General features: G+C 42.5%; 1 protein-coding gene across 1 annotated transcript; it reads left to right on the forward strand.

The window, feature by feature from the left end:
- The first annotated feature begins 1,096 nt into the window (after positions 1–1,096).
- FKBP4 (FKBP prolyl isomerase 4) lies at positions 1,097–18,606 on the forward strand. Its single transcript, XM_035313197.1, has 10 exons — positions 1,097–1,424; positions 4,012–4,156; positions 5,423–5,565; positions 8,223–8,343; positions 8,885–9,041; positions 10,359–10,449; positions 10,781–10,864; positions 11,614–11,799; positions 13,030–13,269; positions 15,793–18,606. The coding sequence occupies exons 1-10, from the start codon at positions 1,341–1,343 to the stop codon at positions 15,889–15,891; spliced, it is 1,350 nt and encodes a 449-aa protein (XP_035169088.1). The 5' UTR covers positions 1,097–1,340; the 3' UTR covers positions 15,892–18,606.
- The last annotated feature ends 169 nt before the right edge of the window (positions 18,607–18,775 follow it).

Genomic DNA, 18,775 nt, shown 5'->3' on the forward strand with positions numbered 1-18,775 from the left:
GGTTTAAATCACTTCTGGAGGAGTGTGCGCTGCAACTGAGGGGAACGGCTGAAAATATATGAGGTGCAGAACACCTCCGTGAAATCTCCACTAAAAGACCTACCTCCTTTTTTACGATTTATCACTTCCTTGAACTTGGTTCTAGCGTATTTGGCAACTGTGGTTAATTTGGCACCACTTCGACACACCACAATTTTTAAACGCTGGAACATGAAGTCCACAACATGCAGCTCAAACAATACTAGTAACAAACAGAAACTGCATTGCCCAGCAAACACGTAGCACCGTGAAGACACGTTAGTCAGAGGATGGATGAAAAAGTGCCTCCACGTTTTTGCTGTCTCCACTAAGAAGACTTGTTGGACCAGAACCAGCTTAGATGCCTTTCTTTGTGCACCCCAGCAGATCAGGGTCCGCTTTATGGCATGCACAGAACCAGCTTTGTACCTGCTGCAGATTTAATCTGCAAATTCATCCATGGGAACCTGCGAACTATCAGCAGCTAGAACCTTCTAGACCAAATGCATCCAGAAACTGTTTCTTTCTCTCTCAACCTTCTTCATGCTGAATCCTCCATTTGAAGCTGCACTAAAACGTGTTTCTGCCTGGGGCTGGAAGGCACGCCTTTTGAGGGGAAATCTCTGGATTCTGCACTTTGTATCTACTCGGGGGACCACAGCCGCCCCCCTGCCCGTGCCGGCAGGGGCCGCTGCGCTGCTCGCCCGGTGCCCGTGGGCGGGCGGGGAAGGAAAGTTCAGGAAGGGCCGGGAAGGTGCCGCGAGGAGGCGCCCAGGTTTCGCTGCCCTTACTGCGGCCAGAGGCGCTGGACAAGGCCCCAGCCTGCCTTTACATCCCTGCAGGCGGCGCGACCTGGCCCACAGCCCGCGGGGGTCGCACCGCGGTGTCGGCCCTCGGCTCGGCAGCGTCCCAGCGGGGGGCTGGCGGCAGAAGCGCCCCCAGCCCGTCCCCACGGGCCGCGGAGCGCAGGGGGCTGCCTGCCAGCACACGGCTCCTCACGGGGCCGAGCGTGCCCCATTGCTCCCCGGGGTGACATCCCCCGAGACCCGCGCCCCCACTCCCCGCCCCTGGCCCGCCGCGCACTTTAACCCCGGCCCCTGGCGCCCCGGCGCGGCGATCGCGCTGCGGCAGCCTCTAGAAACTTCTCGGTCCCTCCCTCTCCCCCTCCCCTTCCTCCTCCTCCTCCCCACTGACCCGGGGCCGGCGCTGCGGCGAAGGCAGGAGGGAAGAGAGGCGCGGCGACTGGAGCCCGCGGCGCAGCGCGGAGCCAGACCCGGCCCTGTCCCTGTCCCGGCGCAGCGGTGGCAGCAGCGGCGAGCGGGATGACGGCGGAGGAGATGAAAGCGGACGGGGCTCCCCTGGAGGGGGTGGACATCACGCTTAAGCGGGATGAGGGCGTCCTCAAGGTACCCGCCGGCTACGGCGCGGTCCCCTCGGGGGTCGCGAAGGGTTGGGGGGGGGGGGGGTTCGGTCCTGGTCCCTCCTGCCCCACCATGTCACCCCGCACGGCCCTTGCGGTCAGACATTACCGGCGGGGGCGGCCGCCGCCACCACCCCAGGCACCGCCTGCGTGCGGGGCTCGGCGCGACGGCCGGGGGCGAGCCGGGGTCCGGCCTCCCTCCCTCCTCCCCGGCCTCCCCCTGGCAGGGGAGCCGGGGCCGAGCCGTGCTGTGCCCGAGGGCCCGGGCCCGTCCCGCCCCCAGCACGTGTTGCTGGCCGGGGGCTAAAGATGGAGCCCGGGCAGCGCCACCATGTGCGTGTGGCGGCCCCGCGGGCGGGCGTGGGGCAGCGCTGCCCCGCGGTACCGCGCTGCGGGAGCCCGGCTCTGTCGGCCCGGCAGCGGGGCTCTCCATCTTGCTGCGAGCGGCTCCGGCAGCCTGAGATGGCGCGTCTCAGGGCCAGACGGGGACGTGATCGGCGACGAGAGCCGGAGCGGCCGCCCCTTGGTGCGGCTCCCCGGGACGAGCGAGCTGCCGGCGGGGGCTGGCCGCAGGGCTGGGTCGCGCCTTGCGCTGGGAATGCCCCCAGTCTTCCCTTCTTCCCTTGGCATTTGCATGTCGGTTGATTAGGGTAGCAGAATTAATACCGTGAGGGGGAGTTCCACGAGCTTCCTCCTCCATCAAACATTTCCAATTTCCATATCTAGAAACTTCTCTAGCCTCTCTTTAAAACTTCCCACAGCAATCACTAGAAGCCTTGTTTAGTCACAGCGAAATTGGAGTTTTAGTGTTAGGAGAGATGAAAAGGAGCAGGACAGAGAAGACAAAATCCTCAGCCTTCAGAGCCTTTTGGTTTTAGGTTCTGTGTTTGTCATAGTGATGCTTTCAGGAAGGATGCTGGGGACCTCACTGAAAAATGCTTGGTTTCATACTCTTCCACATGTTTCTTACCAATATACTCTACTGAGAGTTTCAGGTTTTTGCACGTATCGCAGTATAACGTTGGAGTTCTCACATATCATACATAGCTCCCAAGGAGCTGCCTGGAGGTCTCTTGTGTCTTGGCTGCTTGAACAAAGTAAAAGGCAGCAAGTATCCATCTACTGTATGCAGTACCCACCGTCTGATGGAGAAGCAGGTGATATTACAAAAAAAAAAAGAGGTGGGGGGACGTCATCATCTTTTAAGGCAAAACATTGTAGAGACCATGAAATCTAGCCAGGGTGCCTCCATGGACTCTATTTTTGTAGTGATTGCAGCATACTCTTACTGAAACCAAGGAGTCTAACTATGACCCTAATCTACACCGATTTTGTACTGGTATCATTGCACTGATTCCAGGAGAGGTTTTTTTCATTTGTTCATTAGCTTCATATCAGAATAGTAACCAGAGGTTTTCACCTGGTGTTACTGAATGTAGTTACGCTATTTCTGGTGTAAGCATTTAAGCACAGAAAAAAAAATTTGCAATGACAATATGAACAGAAAAATCAGGTTCCTGCATCTGCAAGGAAAATGTAAATGCTATTGAAAATAGGGCTGCCAGACTTATGAGAAATTAATTTTGAGTCTCCTGAAAATGAATTAAATGCAAAATATTAATGTTGATAAATACTGAAAATGAGATAATCAGTGATGTTGTATAACCTGATACGATGCTTTAAAAATCTGACATTTGGAAAAGCTTAGTATATTTTCAGTAAATGCAGTTACTCTTCCAAAGTGATTTCGGATTCATTGCTTTAAATCTACTAGACAAGTCTGTGCATGATGTAGTTGGGGTTGGTTACTAGATTCACATTATTTTCATATACCCGTTTTCAATTCTCTGTTAAAGAGATTGCTTAAATTTTTGCTTTCTTTGGGAGGAAAGAAGACCAATAGATCTCGTTCTAGCTCTGATGCTCATAACTGTTGTAGCACAGAGGATAAGGGTAGGGTGTGCAGAGTGAGGTCAAGGCATCTCTCTCTGTTCACAGTGTTCCCTCCCTAGGAAACTGAGCAGGTGGTATTCCCTCCTTTCCTTTTCCCCTCGGTGAGCTTTGCATAACTGTCAGGTTTAAGTGGAGTAATTTCAGATTACCTGTTGGAATAGACCTCGTATAGGAGGAATCATGTTTTCTTGTTTGTGCTTTGCCTAGAACACTGAACTTCTTGGTAACGATACAGTAGTAGCAAGGAAAATACTTGAATAAAACAGACAAAAAAAAAAAACTGCTTGGTTTTTCTGATTAGGTTTAAAGATCATACAACATATTGTCAAGGAAGTTTAAATGACATGGGTAACTACAGGTGGAGAGATTTGTAAGCTGGTGCTAACTGTTGCCAGTTAAATTCTTGTATCACAGTAGAGCCATCTTGAGGTTCCTGCATTTAAAACACTATTAATCTGTAGACAATCTAGTCAGCCAGTTCTTTTCCTGGTAACTGAAACAAACCTGCAAATCCCTTACTGGCTGAAGATAGCGATGCACATACCTTGAGTAAACGGAATTAATGTCCAATAGGCAGGCGTAGTATTCATCATCTTAGTGTTGCTTACTGTTTTTTTCAGGTTGTCAAGAGAGAAGGCAGTGGGACAGAGTCACCGATGATAGGTGATAAAGTGACCGTCCATTATACAGGATGGCTCCTCAATGGCACAAAATTTGACTCCAGTCTGGACAGGAGAGACAAATTTTCATTTGACTTGGGGAAAGGTAATATTTTACATTTGGTTTTAATCACGGTAGTATTGAGATGGAGTTCCCTTGCATGTGTGGTTCATTCCCATATTAAAGTTACTATTTAAATGTGTTTTCAGAGCTTAAAGTTTATTTACTTTTAACAGCACAATCAGAACTGCTTTGAAATCTTTCTGAATGTGCATGCTGTATGCCTGCTGAAGAATTCATAGAACCTCAGACAAAGCCCTTTAGGGGAAACACCTGATGGGAATTCACCCTGAAGCAGAGTGATAAAGGGTAGTTAAATAACCAGAGTGTGCATTTTGTTGATTGTTCTTTTTGCAAACAACTCAAATTCAAGAGTACTTAATTGTGGCCAGATACTGGGACAGGGTGCACAGATACTGGGGCAGGGTGCACAGGGGCAACTGTCAGCTGCAGCTGAAGAATGATGAAATGTACTCCTTCTTTCCCTAAACTCCCAAATTAACCCAAATCTGAATGTTGAAGTAAATCTCGTCATAATCAGAAGCCTTCATTTTTTGAATGCAAAAATCCAAACATCCTAGTTCAGCAAATCTTACTACTCAATCTGTGTTTTCTTTCCATAGCGGTTCTCTACCTGCTGCTCTTTCATTTTGGAGATAAATTCTGCAGCGTCCTGAAATCTGGGATGATACCAAGTTTACTCAAATAATTGAGTCTGAATTAAAAGCAGACAGGAGTAGGAGAGCTTGAATGAGAGGATTTTGTTACTTGAGATTGCAGCTTCTGTTCCCTTTTCTCATTAGAAGGGATACTATGTCTCTCCCCCCCTTCTATTACAAGTGCATGTAACTTTTAGTTACCACTTTTGCTGGTCTTTGCCAACTGATAAAGTACAGAGAGAAAAGGCTGTTGTTTTGGGTTGTTTTCAAAATACAAGCAACCAATCTCTCACCCTAAGACCTTCTGCTCCAAAGAGTTTATTGTTATTTTCTCCACACTTGAGATTGTGCCAGGCTCTTCAGGAATGGTCTGTGTCTAGATAACTTGTATCCTCTATGGGCGAGGAAGTAAGGGGAGGAAAAGGATCACTATATCTAGAATGAAGAAATGTACACAAATTTGAGTGCCCAAACAACTTTGTAACTTGATTACAGTTAAAACTGACATACATAAACCAGAATGGGCATGAATTTTCTAGTAGTTTTGCTCTGTCTTAGGTTTTGTATACTAAAAGTGATGGTGCTCCATTTCAGAGTTGATGATGTCTTTCACATGTGCCTAGAAATCACGACTGAAATTTGACTTCTACAGGTGAGGTGATCAAAGCATGGGACATTGCTGTGGCAACTATGAAGGTTGGCGAAATTTGTAGGATTACTTGTAAACCAGAATACGCCTATGGCTCAGCTGGGAGCCCACCAAAGATACCTCCCAACGCTACGCTGATCTTTGAGGTAAGTGAGATACAGACACTAAAACTGCACACTCAAAGAACAAACAAAAGTCATATTTCACTGTAGAAATTGTGTGATGTAGTATCTTTTTAAATATGAGGGTTAGGCACTTAAAATCTGTGAACGTCATTCTTTCTTTAGTCTTCCTCTTACATTGTTTTAAAATAAATTTAATAAATAAAGCAATGCCAGCATGGTTCCTTTGCAAGTGCCATCATTGTACCAGAATTGTGTACAAATTGTCCTACAAAGAAGGAACTTTTTTTTTTTTTGTACATGCTTGCCTCTAAAACTGATGTTGAAAGATTTATTAGCTGTCTCATCACTACATCAGCATTTGGAGACTGTCTCTTGGTTATGACCTGAAATAATGGATTACCTTTTTTCTTTTTAATTCATAATTCTTCTGTAGAATACTGGTGCAGGGGTTGGTGGTGAAAAAAGAAATGGGAAAATTTGTAATGTCATCAGTGGCATGTTCTGGCGTGATGTAGCTTGTTTCAGACAGACTGAATAGAAAGACCAGAATTGTATTAGGTATCTATCAAAATGCTAGCTGAAAATATTCCTCATTCAAATTAACATTGAATTTCTTTTGCATTCTGCATATCTTTAGTTCAGTGTCATGAATCTCAACAGCAATGGCTTTGATTTTTTTAATTTTTTGTTTAAACAAGGTACTTAGTATAATCAAGGCCGAATATACTGGCTTGCTCTTTTGTGCTGTTTTTACTACTGTTTTACTCGAAGATAGGATAGCAAAACATTTTCTTAATTTTGTAGCTGTTAGACAAAGTTCCTTTTATGACCAGATGTGTTTTTTCTGTCTTGTTTTGGTACTCCCACTTCAAACTGATTTTCATTAGAGACTTGAAAGACCATTTGAAGAAGTTTCAGGCTGGTTAGTCATCTGCATTAAAACCAGCTTTTAAAAATTCTAAACCATTTGTTGCAGCAGCAATTCTAGATAAAAGGTGGGACAGGTCATGTTTTTGTTGTATTTGTAAAATACCTTGTTTACATTTCTTTCTCAGTGACTAAAGAGTTTGGTCATCTTGGTTTCTTCTTTGTCTTTTTCTTGGAGATTTTTTTTCCCCCCCGAAACGATCATAGAATCGTAGAATGGTTTGGTTTGGAAGGGACCTTAAAGATCATCTAATTACAACCCCACTGCCATGGGCAGGGACACCTCCCACTAGATCAAGTTGCTCAAAGCCCCACCCAACCTGGCCTTGAACACTTCCACGGATGGGGCATGTACAACCTCTCTGGGCAACCTGTTCCAGTTCTTCACCATCCTTACAGTAAAGAATTTCTTCCTTATATGTAATCTAAATCTCCCCTTTTTTAGTTTAAAGCCATTACCCCTTGTACTATCAGTGCAGTCCCTGATAGAGTCCCTCTCCTGCTATCTTACAGGCCCCCTTTAGATACTGGTGAAAGGTCACAACAAGGTCACCCTGGGGCCTTCTCTTCTCCAGGCTGAACAACCCCAACTCTCTCAGCCTGTCCTCATGGGAGAGGTGCTCCAGCACTCTGATCATCTTCATGGCCCTCCTCTGGACACACTCTAATACCTCCATGTCCTTCTTGTGCTGGGGGCCCCAGAGCTGAAGACAGTACTCCAGGTGGGGTCTCACAAGAGCAGCATAAAGTGGGAGAATCACTGCTGGCCATGCTTCTTTTGATGCAGCCCAGGGTATGGTTGGCTTTCTGGGATGCAACAGCACATTGCTTCTCGTCAAGCTATACTCCCAGGTCCTTCTCCTCAGACCTATTCTCAATCCATTCTCTGCCCAGCCTGTATTTGTGCTGGGGTTGCCCCAGCCCAAATGCAGGACCTTGCACTTGGCCTTGAACTTCATGAGGTTCACGCAGGCCTGCACCTTAAGTCTGTCCAGGTCCCTCTCTGGATGGCATCCCTGCCCACCAGTGTGTGGACTGTACTGCACAGCTTGGTATCATCAGCAAGCTTGCTGAGGGTGCACTCAATCCCACTGTCCATATTGCTGACAAAGATACTAAATCATGCTAGTTCCAAACCAACCCCTGAGGAACAGTGCTTGTTACTGTTCTCTACTTTGATATTGAGTTGTTGAATGCAACTCTCTGAGTGTGACCATCCAGTCAAATCAATTGTGAACTCATAATACATAATGATAAGGCATGTCTAGACGGGAAAATGTAAAAGAAATAAACAAGAGCAGTAGTGATGTTCAGTCATGCAAGGAAAAATGATACAGAAGTTTTGAAACTATCGTCCTTTGGACAACTCTTAAAGAAGCCAAGAATTTTTATTTTCTTTTCAGTAGTCCCTAAGTATTGTGGCTCATGTAAGTATAACTTAGAAGCCATTCTCACAGTCTTTTGAATTAAAGGATCTAATATGTACTGTTGGGAGACCAAAGTTGTTAGAGGAAAAAAAAAAAAAAGCCATAAAGGCCTGAATTATCATCTGTAACTCATCTGTAGGTTTCCATTCACTATCTACTAAATACAGCATCTTCATAGTCTTGGCTATCTAATATCTTACAGGATGTTAACTAAGACAGTGACTGTCTGAACAGCTATAGTTTCAAAGAACTCTGGAGTACAATTCCATGGGTTACTGAGTTGATGTGACAAGAATAAATGCAAGACTTTTCTTCCCTGCACAGATAGAGCTGTTTGAGTTTAAGGGGGAGGACCTCACTGATGATGAAGATGGTGGCATCATCCGAAGAATCCGTAAGAAAGGAGAAGGCTACTCCAAGCCCAATGAGGGTGCTCTTGTAGAGAGTAAGTATATTATACAAATAGTACATAGCTTTATGTGTGAGAAGGCAGAACTCTTTTTCCTTACCTACAACTTCTTTGTCCTTAGAGAGAGGAATACCTAGCTTCTCTCTCCTTTACCAAGTGACATAACTTAGGGTAAGCTTTCATTCTTTTATTTCTAGAGAGGTTTACATTTTCCATGAGCAACTGTGTTCTTCAAAGACACTGAATCTGATCAAGTGCTGATCTGATAACAAAAAATAAATGATTCTAATAAAGTAATTCTATTTGCAGAGACACAAGAGGGGAGATAGTTTTTGTGTTTGTTGTTGGACTAAAAAAAAATCCAACACAACTTGGATGAATTATAAGGGGGAGGGTTTATTAACTTTAGCAACAGAAGTTGTATTTTCTACTGATAGCTAATGTACATATGTAACGGTTAAAAAAGACTGGTTAGGAGGAGGCTTTGGCATTACCTGTATTACATGTGCTACCTACCCCTTACCATGCATGGTTAACTTCTGATTTGTCTCTGGGTTGTTCTGTTTTTTGTCAACAGTCCAGTTTGAAGGCCGATATGGAGATCGTGTTTTTGACAAGCGGGAGCTGCAGTTTGAGATTGGAGAAGGTGATAATTATGATCTTCCTCATGGTCTGGAGAAAGCAATACAGAAAATGGAGAAATCTGAGGAATCTATTTTCTATCTCAAATCCAAGTAAGCTGTTCCTGATCTTTTGATACTGAAGGCTTATTCCTAGCATGTGGCAAGGATGGTGTGTTCTGTTGCAATGTTCTTCAGACCTTCTCAGTTCTGTAGTAAAAAATTCATCAGACATGAACATATGATGCGTGGAAAGTACAATGCTAAGGTTACATAGCCACTGGGTTATGAAGTAGTAGCACTCAAAATGAAATTGACTTAAGTGTCTATAGTGTTGATCCTAGTGAGTAGTAAAACAGATTCTGTTGCTTTCTTTAACTGAGGTTCTTGTGTCCCTTCTTAATTAAACTACTTATTGTACACAAGTGCATATAAAGATACCTGGATTAAAGAACAGCCTCAGAATAGGAAAAGATCTGATAAGCCTTCTGTGCAGCCCTATGTGATATGTAGTGAGATGTTAAGAGTATCTGAGTATCTGAAACCCTTTGTTGTTAGAAAATGCTCAATGGTACTCTTAACCAATTTGGAAAAACATGTTTAATATTTCTGTGAGACACAAGATTTCATAAGGCAGATTTATATCCAAACCTTTGATCATCACAGTTGTTCTTGGTTTCAGAGAGCCCTAACTCAGAGGTATGAGTGCATAATATTGTAATAGTAAATGATCTTAAATAAAAGCAGAATTTTCCCCTTACGGTGTGAATACATTTAAAATAAGTGGAGTTTGCACTGATTATTTCCACCAACTCCAAATTACTTGTTTTTATTTCAAGCTTTTTAAACTGGAGTTGAATTTGGAAGAAAAAAAGCAAAGCAGTCTTATCTTGAGGGTTTTCCTGCTAGTATACAGTTTCTTAATGGAGTTTCAGGGCAGAAAGGCCTTTCTACAGGCATTTACTGTTAATCAGCAGATTTGTGCTCTCTTAAGTGTACAGCTGTTTACTTAATCTGTGTATCGCTGTCTTTGCTTTTCTGAGAATAGTTAGAATAGAATACAGATGTTCTGAAGAAAATAACCAGTCTTGGACTATGAATATAAAGCAGGATGTGTATAACTTCAAAGTATATGTTTTTTTTTTACTTGCTGAACTTGCTTTCCCTTCACATAAACAACAGCAAGCTCAAAAAAAGGGGAAAAAAGCATTTAATAGACAAATTAATCCTTTTTTTTTCAAACTCTCCCCTATCTTGTGCTTGCTAATTTTGTAAAAGTATCTGGAATTGTTTGAGCCTTTGTCTTGCAATAATGCTATATAGGCGGACTTGCATGTTGTTTGTTTGTTTGTTTTGCCTCAAGCTTCCTGTGTAAGAGATCATGGTTGTTTGGATAGTTTTTCAACTTTCCCCCCTCCCCCAATCTTTCAGCTATGGTTTTGGAAGTGCTGGGAAGGAGAAATTTCAGATCCCTCCAGATGCAGAACTACAGTATGAAGTGAAACTCAAGAGCTTTGAAAAGGTGGGAATAGGAGATGAAGTTCCAAACAGACTGGGAGGAGGGGGAAGAAGTGTGGGTGCAGCTTAAACAAGGACAATGGTATCCTTGAATTTTTGACCTGAAGGAAGTTGCTGTAGTAGGTGGTGATGAGACTTTGAGAGCTCTTGGGTTAAATTGTCCTTGCTGGATCCCTGTCTGTTGCTGTCAGTGTCTCTTCTGCTCTAGAGCTCAGTTTCTAGTAGTAGTGTAAAACTGCTTTTTCCAAGTCTACCGTACTGTTACTGTGAATAGTGTAGCCATACATTTTCCCAAGAAATTACATTGCTGTCTTGAACTGTTCCTGTTTGGATAGGCTAAGGAGTCTTGGGAAATGAATACAGAAGAGAAGCTGGAACAAAGCTGTATGGTGAAGGAGAGAGGCACTCAGTACTTCAAGGTAAATTACAAACCCCAAATAATAGTATCATTTCTTAGTCCATGTTACAAACTGATAATGATGATCTGCAGCTTCGGTCATTTTGGAGTGGTGTTTATTGGTATTCTTTGTGTCATTTTACAGGGAAGAATTTGAGTGGGGGAGAAGGTGTCTTTAAAAAAAAAAAGCCTCAGAGTTGCAATGTCTGAATACTTGCTGCTCTGTTGCTCTGTTCTGTAGATCTCTGTATCAGAGCTATTTGTACTTAGAGATAACTTTGGGGCAAACATTGAGTAGTGGCAAGGTTATGGTATTTAGGCTCCTGCTGTGGGGTGGTGCTCTGAATGAACAATTTTCACTTGGGTAGGTAGAGATGTGTGGAGAAGCAGTGTCTCAAACAATTTGATGAGCAGAAGGCAGACTTTACCATGATTTTCATGGCATTGTGATAGCTGTACTGTTTTGAAAAAGCCCCATCTTGTTTTGTAACAGAAGTTGAACACAAGGTGGTAGTTGAGAGTACAGTATCAATGCTGGCCAATGTGCACAGCGTTAGTGGGGAAACCAGTAGGTGGTATGATTCCTTAGTGCTGTTCTATGCAGTAGTGATAAGCTATGACAGACGTAGTATACTTTTGATGATAGAAGTTTTTCTGATTATTCTGAAGTATTTATTCAGATCTATTGCTTCAGGTAAGCAAGGATAGGCAAGGGGGAGGTAAAAGTTATTGTGATGAGCTGTGTGGAAAATTAAATTGTCTTGTTTACAGGAGGGGAAATACAAACGGGCAGCATTACAGTATAAGAAGATTGTGTCATGGCTGGAGCATGAGTCAGGACTCTCTGAGGAGGAAGATACAAAAGCCAAGAGCTTGAGGCTTGCTGCCCACCTTAATCTAGCTATGTGCCATCTCAAGCTGAAGGAGTACTCCCAGGCTTTGGAGAACTGCAACAAGGTAGTTGGATTTATTCATTCTTAGGGTGCTCAAGCGGTCTGACAATTTATCTCTTGCTTTAATAATTTGAGGAATGTCAGGCCATGTGGCGTCTGAACTTCATCATCATCTGTCAGGTGGGTAGTGGCAAACACGCAACAAAAATATCCAGCACCTCAAGTTCATAGTGGTATTTGGAATATCTTTTACTAACCTGTTGGTACATTAACTAAGAATATTCGAGCATTTAGAAATTAGAAACAGGAAGACATGATCATAGAATGGCTTGGGTTGGAAGGGACCTCAAACATCATCTAGTTCCAACCTCACTGCCATAAGCAGGGATGCCACCCACTAGATCAGGTTGCTCAGGACCTCATTTAACTTGGTCTTGAACACCTCCAGGGATGAGGCATCTACAGCCTCTCAGGACAACCTGTTCCAGTGCCTCACCACCCTCTGAGTGAAGAGTTTCCTTCTAAATCTCCCCTCTTAAGTTTAAAACCATTTCCCCTTGTCCTGTCATTGTCTGATTAAGCAAAGAGTCTCCATCTTTTTAATCAGTTCCCTTAAATTACTGAAAGGTCACAACAAGGTCACCCTGGAGCCTTCTCTTCTCCAGGCTGAGCATCCCCAGCTCTCTCAGCTGTTCTTCACAGGAGAGGTACTCTGGCCCCTTGATCATCTTTTTGGCCCTCCTCTGGACCCGCTTTAACAGCTCCACATCCTTCTTGTGCTGGGTGCTCCACACCTGGATGCAGTATTCCAAGTGGGACCTCACCGGGGCTGAGTAGATGGGGAAAATCAGCTCCTTTGACCTGCTGGCCACTCCTCTTTTGATGCAGCCCAGGATGCAGTTGCCCTTCTGGGCTACAAGCTCACACTGCTGGCTCACTTTGAGCTTTTCGTCCACCAAAGTGGATGAAAGAAGATGGCAATATTGGCAAAAGTCCAACAGAGAGCTGGGATAGAGCCAGGACTCTCAGATGTTAGTGTTAGTGTTAGGTTAGAGGTTGGACTCGATGATCTTGAGGTCTCTTCCAACCTAGAAATTCTGTGATTCTGTGATTTGCTGGTTCTCTGTCAGATGGCCTACTATATCTTTTTCTACTTAATTCTAATGTATTTGAATCCATTTATTAGTAAGTCCCAACAAGACTAAAAATCAGAAGGTTCCATTTGTAGCAGTTACTGATGTTCTGACTGCAAATTATTTAAAAAACATTTTTTTTTTTCCTTTTTTAAATTCAGGCACTTGAATTGGATAGCAGCAATGAAAAAGGTCTCTTCCGGCGTGGAGAAGCCCACTTGGCTGTTAATGACTTTGAATTGGCCCGGGGAGATTTCCAGAAGGTGATACAGCTCTATCCAAGTAACAAAGCTGCCAAAGTGCAACTAGTAACTTGTCAGCAAAAAATACGCGAGCAGCATGAGAAAGAGAAAAAGATGTATGCCAACATGTTCCAAAGGCTTGCAGACAAAGACTTAAAGGTAAGTAACACTGCTCCAGAAAACCACAAGAGGTGATGTCATGTTAGACAACAAATAGAGTTTTGGGTATTCGGCTTACTTCTCCCAATTACTTCTCATACAAGTGGGAGAGCACTCAAGTAGCTGCCTCTAGGGGAACATAATGGAACAAGCAACACTCAGAATGATTAAGCCTTCTTGTTTGAACAAAACAGCTATCAGTACCAAGGATGTGACACAAAATGTTTTTAGTTAGTTCAACTGATTTTGAAACAGCAGTGATGATCAGAAAGCAGTTAAAGTGGTGATTGAAAACTTGGTAACATTTAAGAACTGAAAAAGAGCCTTTTTTCCTTCAACTAACAGCTCTGAAGAACAGTCTACTCTGGTGTCAACATGGCCAATCTATTAAAACTTGATGTCTGTCATACAGGTAGTGCTGAGAAAAACCTTGATTTTTTTTTTGTTTGTTTTTGTTTTAAATGAGCAGCAGTATTTTTCTGGATTTGGTTCTCCTTCTGATGGAGAAGCATAAACAAACACACAAATGCAGACATTCCCCACTGATTCTGCAAGGAAGGTGTCATTGTCCATGAGCAGGGTAGTTACCTACCTGGCTAAAGCAGCCTAATTTCAGCAGTGGTCCTTGCCTGCTGGATCTTGGGAAGAAGCTATTCTGTCCTTTTAGACACTGACATAAAGACATCGGATGGGTATATATTTATGCATTTGTTTATATTAAAAACCTCAGCAAGATAAAGATACAGCAACCAAACTAGAATTTTTGCACTTTCAGGCATCTTCACATGTGAAACTGCAGGTTTTAATTGCTAGTTGTCTGGCTATGCTGTGCAGATTCCTTCCAGGTAGCACAGCTGCTAGTAGTCTAGTATCTTCCCTTAGATGTGACATATTGCAAGATCTGCCATACAAAGAAGATTGCTGAAAGGACCGATATCCACTAAAAGTATGAAAAGGTTGTCTTCGTACTTCTAAAAATGATTGCCTCAGTACCGAAGAAGGACAGTTGATAGAGTCGTCCTCACAAAAAGCAGATCTTTGCATTGCAGATCACTAAAGACACTGTAGAGACAGCACACTTTCTTCCAATTTTCCCATTTACTTTAGGAAAGAATCAACTTTGTTCATTATGCTCAATATATTGTCAGATAATATTGGGAATTGGCATGTGTTTGTATATGTTGTTTTTTTTTAATGGAAGCCATCTGGCCTATTTCCTATTTGTGATTTTGTATGAAAATGGATCTATGGAATATGGAACTGTAAGCAAAGGCCACTTAGTCCCTAGGTCAGTCTTGGTGATTTTCCTTGCAAGAAAACGTATTCCTGCAACTTCATGGATGTCTTACTCAAACTCCAACAGATTTTCTACTAGTAGATATGGGAGAAGCTCAAGACCTCTAGAGAAGAGGGTTTGTTCAGCTTCTGACACCTAAGAATGCAGTGTGCAGTATGGTTCTGAAATTCCTAACATCTAAATATCCAATATCTAAACAGTCCAAAACATCCAATATCTAAACAGCCTGCTAAAGTGTGATGGCCACTATTGCAGCAGTAGTCTTTTCCCTGAATTGGAATAATTCGCATATATGAGTTTTTAATAGTCAATATTGCTGCCTAAGATATTTTCTGTGGAGAGGCTTCACAGAACACTTCCAAGGATGAAAGCTTGACCTTTGGCTGGATGTTTTTTGGCTGATTTCATGACTTAATTGAATGATTCTGCCCCTTTTCACCTCCTTCCCACACCAGTGCATGCTTATCTCCATGCTTGTTCTAGTCTGACCTCATAATAAAACAGCTGGTGCTATGCTGACAGGTGGAGTAGCAATTTCACTGCAGTATTTTTTGAGGTGAATCATTGTGAAGTCAGTATGTGCAAAAAATAGGGTACGTCCTATTGTAAAAACTGATAGAGGGCCATCACTACGTGGCTCTCTCCCTTCCACACCTTTTTAAGTGGACTCGCACTTTCAGAGCAGACGCTTTGTCAGGTTAGATTTTTCTTTCAGGTAGGCTTGTAGAGGACATCCAAGTGACTTGTTGAGTTGAAGTTGCTTTTCATGAAACAAGCTGTCTGAAATATTTCTTCATAAGTTGAGTTCAACTGTGCCTCTTACAAGCTGGGAGAGGAGGCAGAACATGGGAATCACTGAAATTGAATCACATTGAAACATAAGCAAGGAGAAAGGAGCTCTGTGTAGAGGCTTCCTAAATAAATTTCATTTTGTAGAAGAACCTTTTAAGAAAATGTTACGTGGCAAGCATGTAAATATCATATTATGAATCTTAGCTACCTAATACTAGTATTACTTCTCAGCCTATCTAAACTGCTTCTGGTTTCTTTGATACAGGAAAAACTCAAAGAATTTTTCAGCTTCTCTTAGCTGAAGGTCTTAATATCTTAATTCAGTCTTGCAAGGAGTCCAGGTGTCCTAGTGATAGACATCAAATGATGTTTGTAGTATTGTCTGCAAATTTAGCAGTTTTGAATAATGGAGGCTTTTTTTTGTCTCTGTTTAGTCAGCTACTACTCTTCAAACCACCCACACTGAAGATGCAGAAATGAAAGATGAGCAGAATGGAGTTGAAGATAAATCTGAAGTTGACACAGAAGCATAAAAACAAACCCTATTCCATTAGTTTTGTAAATGAAAGAATTTCCAGTGAATTAGACCTTTATTTTTCTACCTGGTTGGACAGTGGCTTCAGAGGAACAGAAGCTGAGGCCACTATGCCATAGTCAATTACAGCTTTGTATGTCTGTGAAAGAAGCTGAGTGGCAGCATAAATCTGGTTTAATCCTAGGGACATTATTTATTCATGCGGCCTCTGTTACTGTTTGAGTTCTGTCTGGATTTACTCTGCTTGGTTTATTTGCATTTTGCCATTGTGTTTGTCTTTCTGGTTCCAGCTCACTTAAATTTAGGAAGCAGAATCTGGGATTAATTTCCTTGATTTTTTTTTTAATGACCTTTTCCAACAGTCCTCATTTGAGATTTGAGAACAAATCAGCACTCCCTGTTCTTCTGCCTTGGCATTGTCCCCATTCCCCCATTAAATGCTGTAACCTTCCTTGTATTCTTTATCCTTGCAAATTACTGAAGGTGAAGACTGTGAAGTCACAGCTTAAGAAATAAAGCTTCAGTTAAACTTAAGAAAACAGAACTTTTTATGGGTTTTTATTGGAATTTGCGCAGAATTAATTGAATTTATTGTCCTCTAGTCATTCAGCATTTTCTCATCCACATAGCTGTACAGTAGTGATGGTATGTTTTCCTCTGTTGTTCATTATCGTAAGTTTTCACAATCAATACAGAATCTGTTTGCAAATGAAAAAATGTTGCTGAAAATTGTACACAAAGCATGTCTGTAACCTATGCATATAAAATTTATTTTCCTGTTCATATTGCTACATTCCTCTTTCCTCTTTTTGTTGTAAAACTGGACCAGGAAAATCCTGATTTATACCTGTAAGTAACTGGCTCTAAGGAGAAAATGTAATAATAGTTGAAACATGTTACAAATGCTTGTAATTCCTGATGAACTACAAACTTCTGAGTGATCTGCATTTCACGCAGAAGCTATTTGATATCCTCCTGCTTCTTTATACAGTATGTTGGGTGTTTTTTTTTTGCTAGTGGTTTTGTGGTATGGGGTTTTGTTTTTTTTTTGGAGGTGGGGAATAGAGGAAATACGTGGGGTTTGTGTGTTGTTTTGTTTTGTTTTTTTCCCCCTCCCCTGTCTGCAGGTATAGAGTGGAGTATTCAGACTTAATTTTGTTGTTTATTTTGTGATGTAATGCTAAACTCAGCATCTCTACTGTCCTGTTCCAAAACCTTCTAGCAGCAGGGACTAATCTATTTGCCTGCTCTCCAGAAGGAAGGTAGCTTTATCTGTTCCTTTCAGGTATTGGACTTCTGCACTGAGAAGGACATCTTGTCTTCCCATGGCATGGAATGGGCTGGATTTGTTTGTATATTGAAAAGAATATGCCTGTCTTAAACCTGATTATATCTGAATTCTTGGTTTGAATTCCTGGTCTCCTTTCCTGAGGGGAGAAAAAAAGTGGGCGTTTATTCACGGGCTTCCTATAGGACTGGAGGTTCTAGCACCTGCCTCTGCAGAAGAGACAGCTTGGGCCTGGAACTTATGATTAACTATCACCAAAGTGGTAAGCCTAAATTATTCTCCTGTCCCCAGTCCCAAGACGAGAAGTCCACCAACTGCTGCTGGGTTGGAGCTAGCTTAGGGATCTGAACTGCACTGCTTTCTGCATGCCCTAAGATTCTTCAGGGTTGGAAGAGATAGGAAAAAGCAGCAGAATAGGTGCTTGGTAGGTCATCACACTTCAAGAAAGGCTGTTTTCCTTGACTTATCTATCACAGACTAGTTTATTTAGGAAAGTTACAATCACCAGATAATGTAGGTGCTTTTCATGAGTTCTGACTCAGTAGCATCATCAGTCCTGCATACGTGAAAGCAGCTTTGCTTTCTACCAAAATACAGCTACCTCTAAATGGAACATTACAACTGGATTACAAGATGTGAAGAACATCTTGTCCATTGAAATTAAAAGATTTCAAGACACAAAAACAGCAATTGGAATCAAGCTAAGAAAAAGGTTATCACTTCCAGTCCTACAAAAGAAGCTAACGGGTTGATAATGCATGCCACGGCCTGGGAAGAAGGAGAACCAGACTGTTTAATACATGGGTTTCTTTAGATTGAATCAAGTTGAAAAAAATCTATGCCACTTACCTCCTGTTATGTTACAGGTGCTTTACACGCATTCAATAAAAGTAGCAAAAGGCATGCCCTTCTGGATGCACACTAGTAAACAAGCCCAAATAGCTCAATGGACTCATCTTGACAAATGCAATGTGTGAGAGAGACTGAGAAACACAGGGAGAAACTTACTGAGAAAAGAGGAATGAAATTGGGTCAGTCTTACCTGTTAGATGACAGAAGAGCCATGGAGATTGCTTCCTCAGGTATACCACTTGCAAGGAAAGAAAAAAGCACTCAAACTTCAGCTGTAGCTGGTGATGCTAATAGTGAAATTAAAGCACTTTAATTTGTATGGTGAATCAGGCAACGAACAGAAGTGCTTTGTAGAGTTACTCTTAAGGCAGGAAGGAATACAGAACAACAGACTACAAGAAAGGGAGCAGGAATGTCAAGCAAGAGCCCTTTTTCTCCAGCAAGGATGCCTTGATCTGTTTAGAGTTTTTACAAGAAATGGGAGCTGTGGCTGAAACTCTTGCTGCTGTGAAAGCAAGGATAGGGTAAAATCCTAATAAGTTTCTGATTCTTGAACAACGGTTTAAAAAACAACCTCATGTGGATGACAATTTAAAGCAATGGGTCTTTGAAAGCAGAAGGTAGGATTATTGTGTTAAGTAGAAGTATCCAGGGATATTTAGAGACAATGGTGGATGCATTGGATGTGAGCAAGTGTGGAAGTACCATTCTGCCTTCATTGTTACTCCATATGAAACTATGA

Source organism: Oxyura jamaicensis, chromosome 1 (assembly GCF_011077185.1).
Source record: "Oxyura jamaicensis isolate SHBP4307 breed ruddy duck chromosome 1, BPBGC_Ojam_1.0, whole genome shotgun sequence".
NCBI classification, from domain to species: Eukaryota; Metazoa; Chordata; class Aves; order Anseriformes; family Anatidae; genus Oxyura; species Oxyura jamaicensis.

Bases quoted from the DNA above. Each gene is read 5' to 3' on its own strand.
- FKBP4 (XM_035313197.1), top strand. From the start codon at position 1,341: ATGACGGCGGAGGAGATGAAAGCGGACGGGGCTCCCCTGGAGGGGGTG. The intron at 4,157-5,422 runs GTAATATTTTAC...TGACTTCTACAG, and splicing joins TTCATTTGACTTGGGGAAAG to GTGAGGTGATCAAAGCATGG. The intron at 8,344-8,884 runs GTAAGTATATTA...TTTTGTCAACAG, and splicing joins TGAGGGTGCTCTTGTAGAGA to TCCAGTTTGAAGGCCGATAT.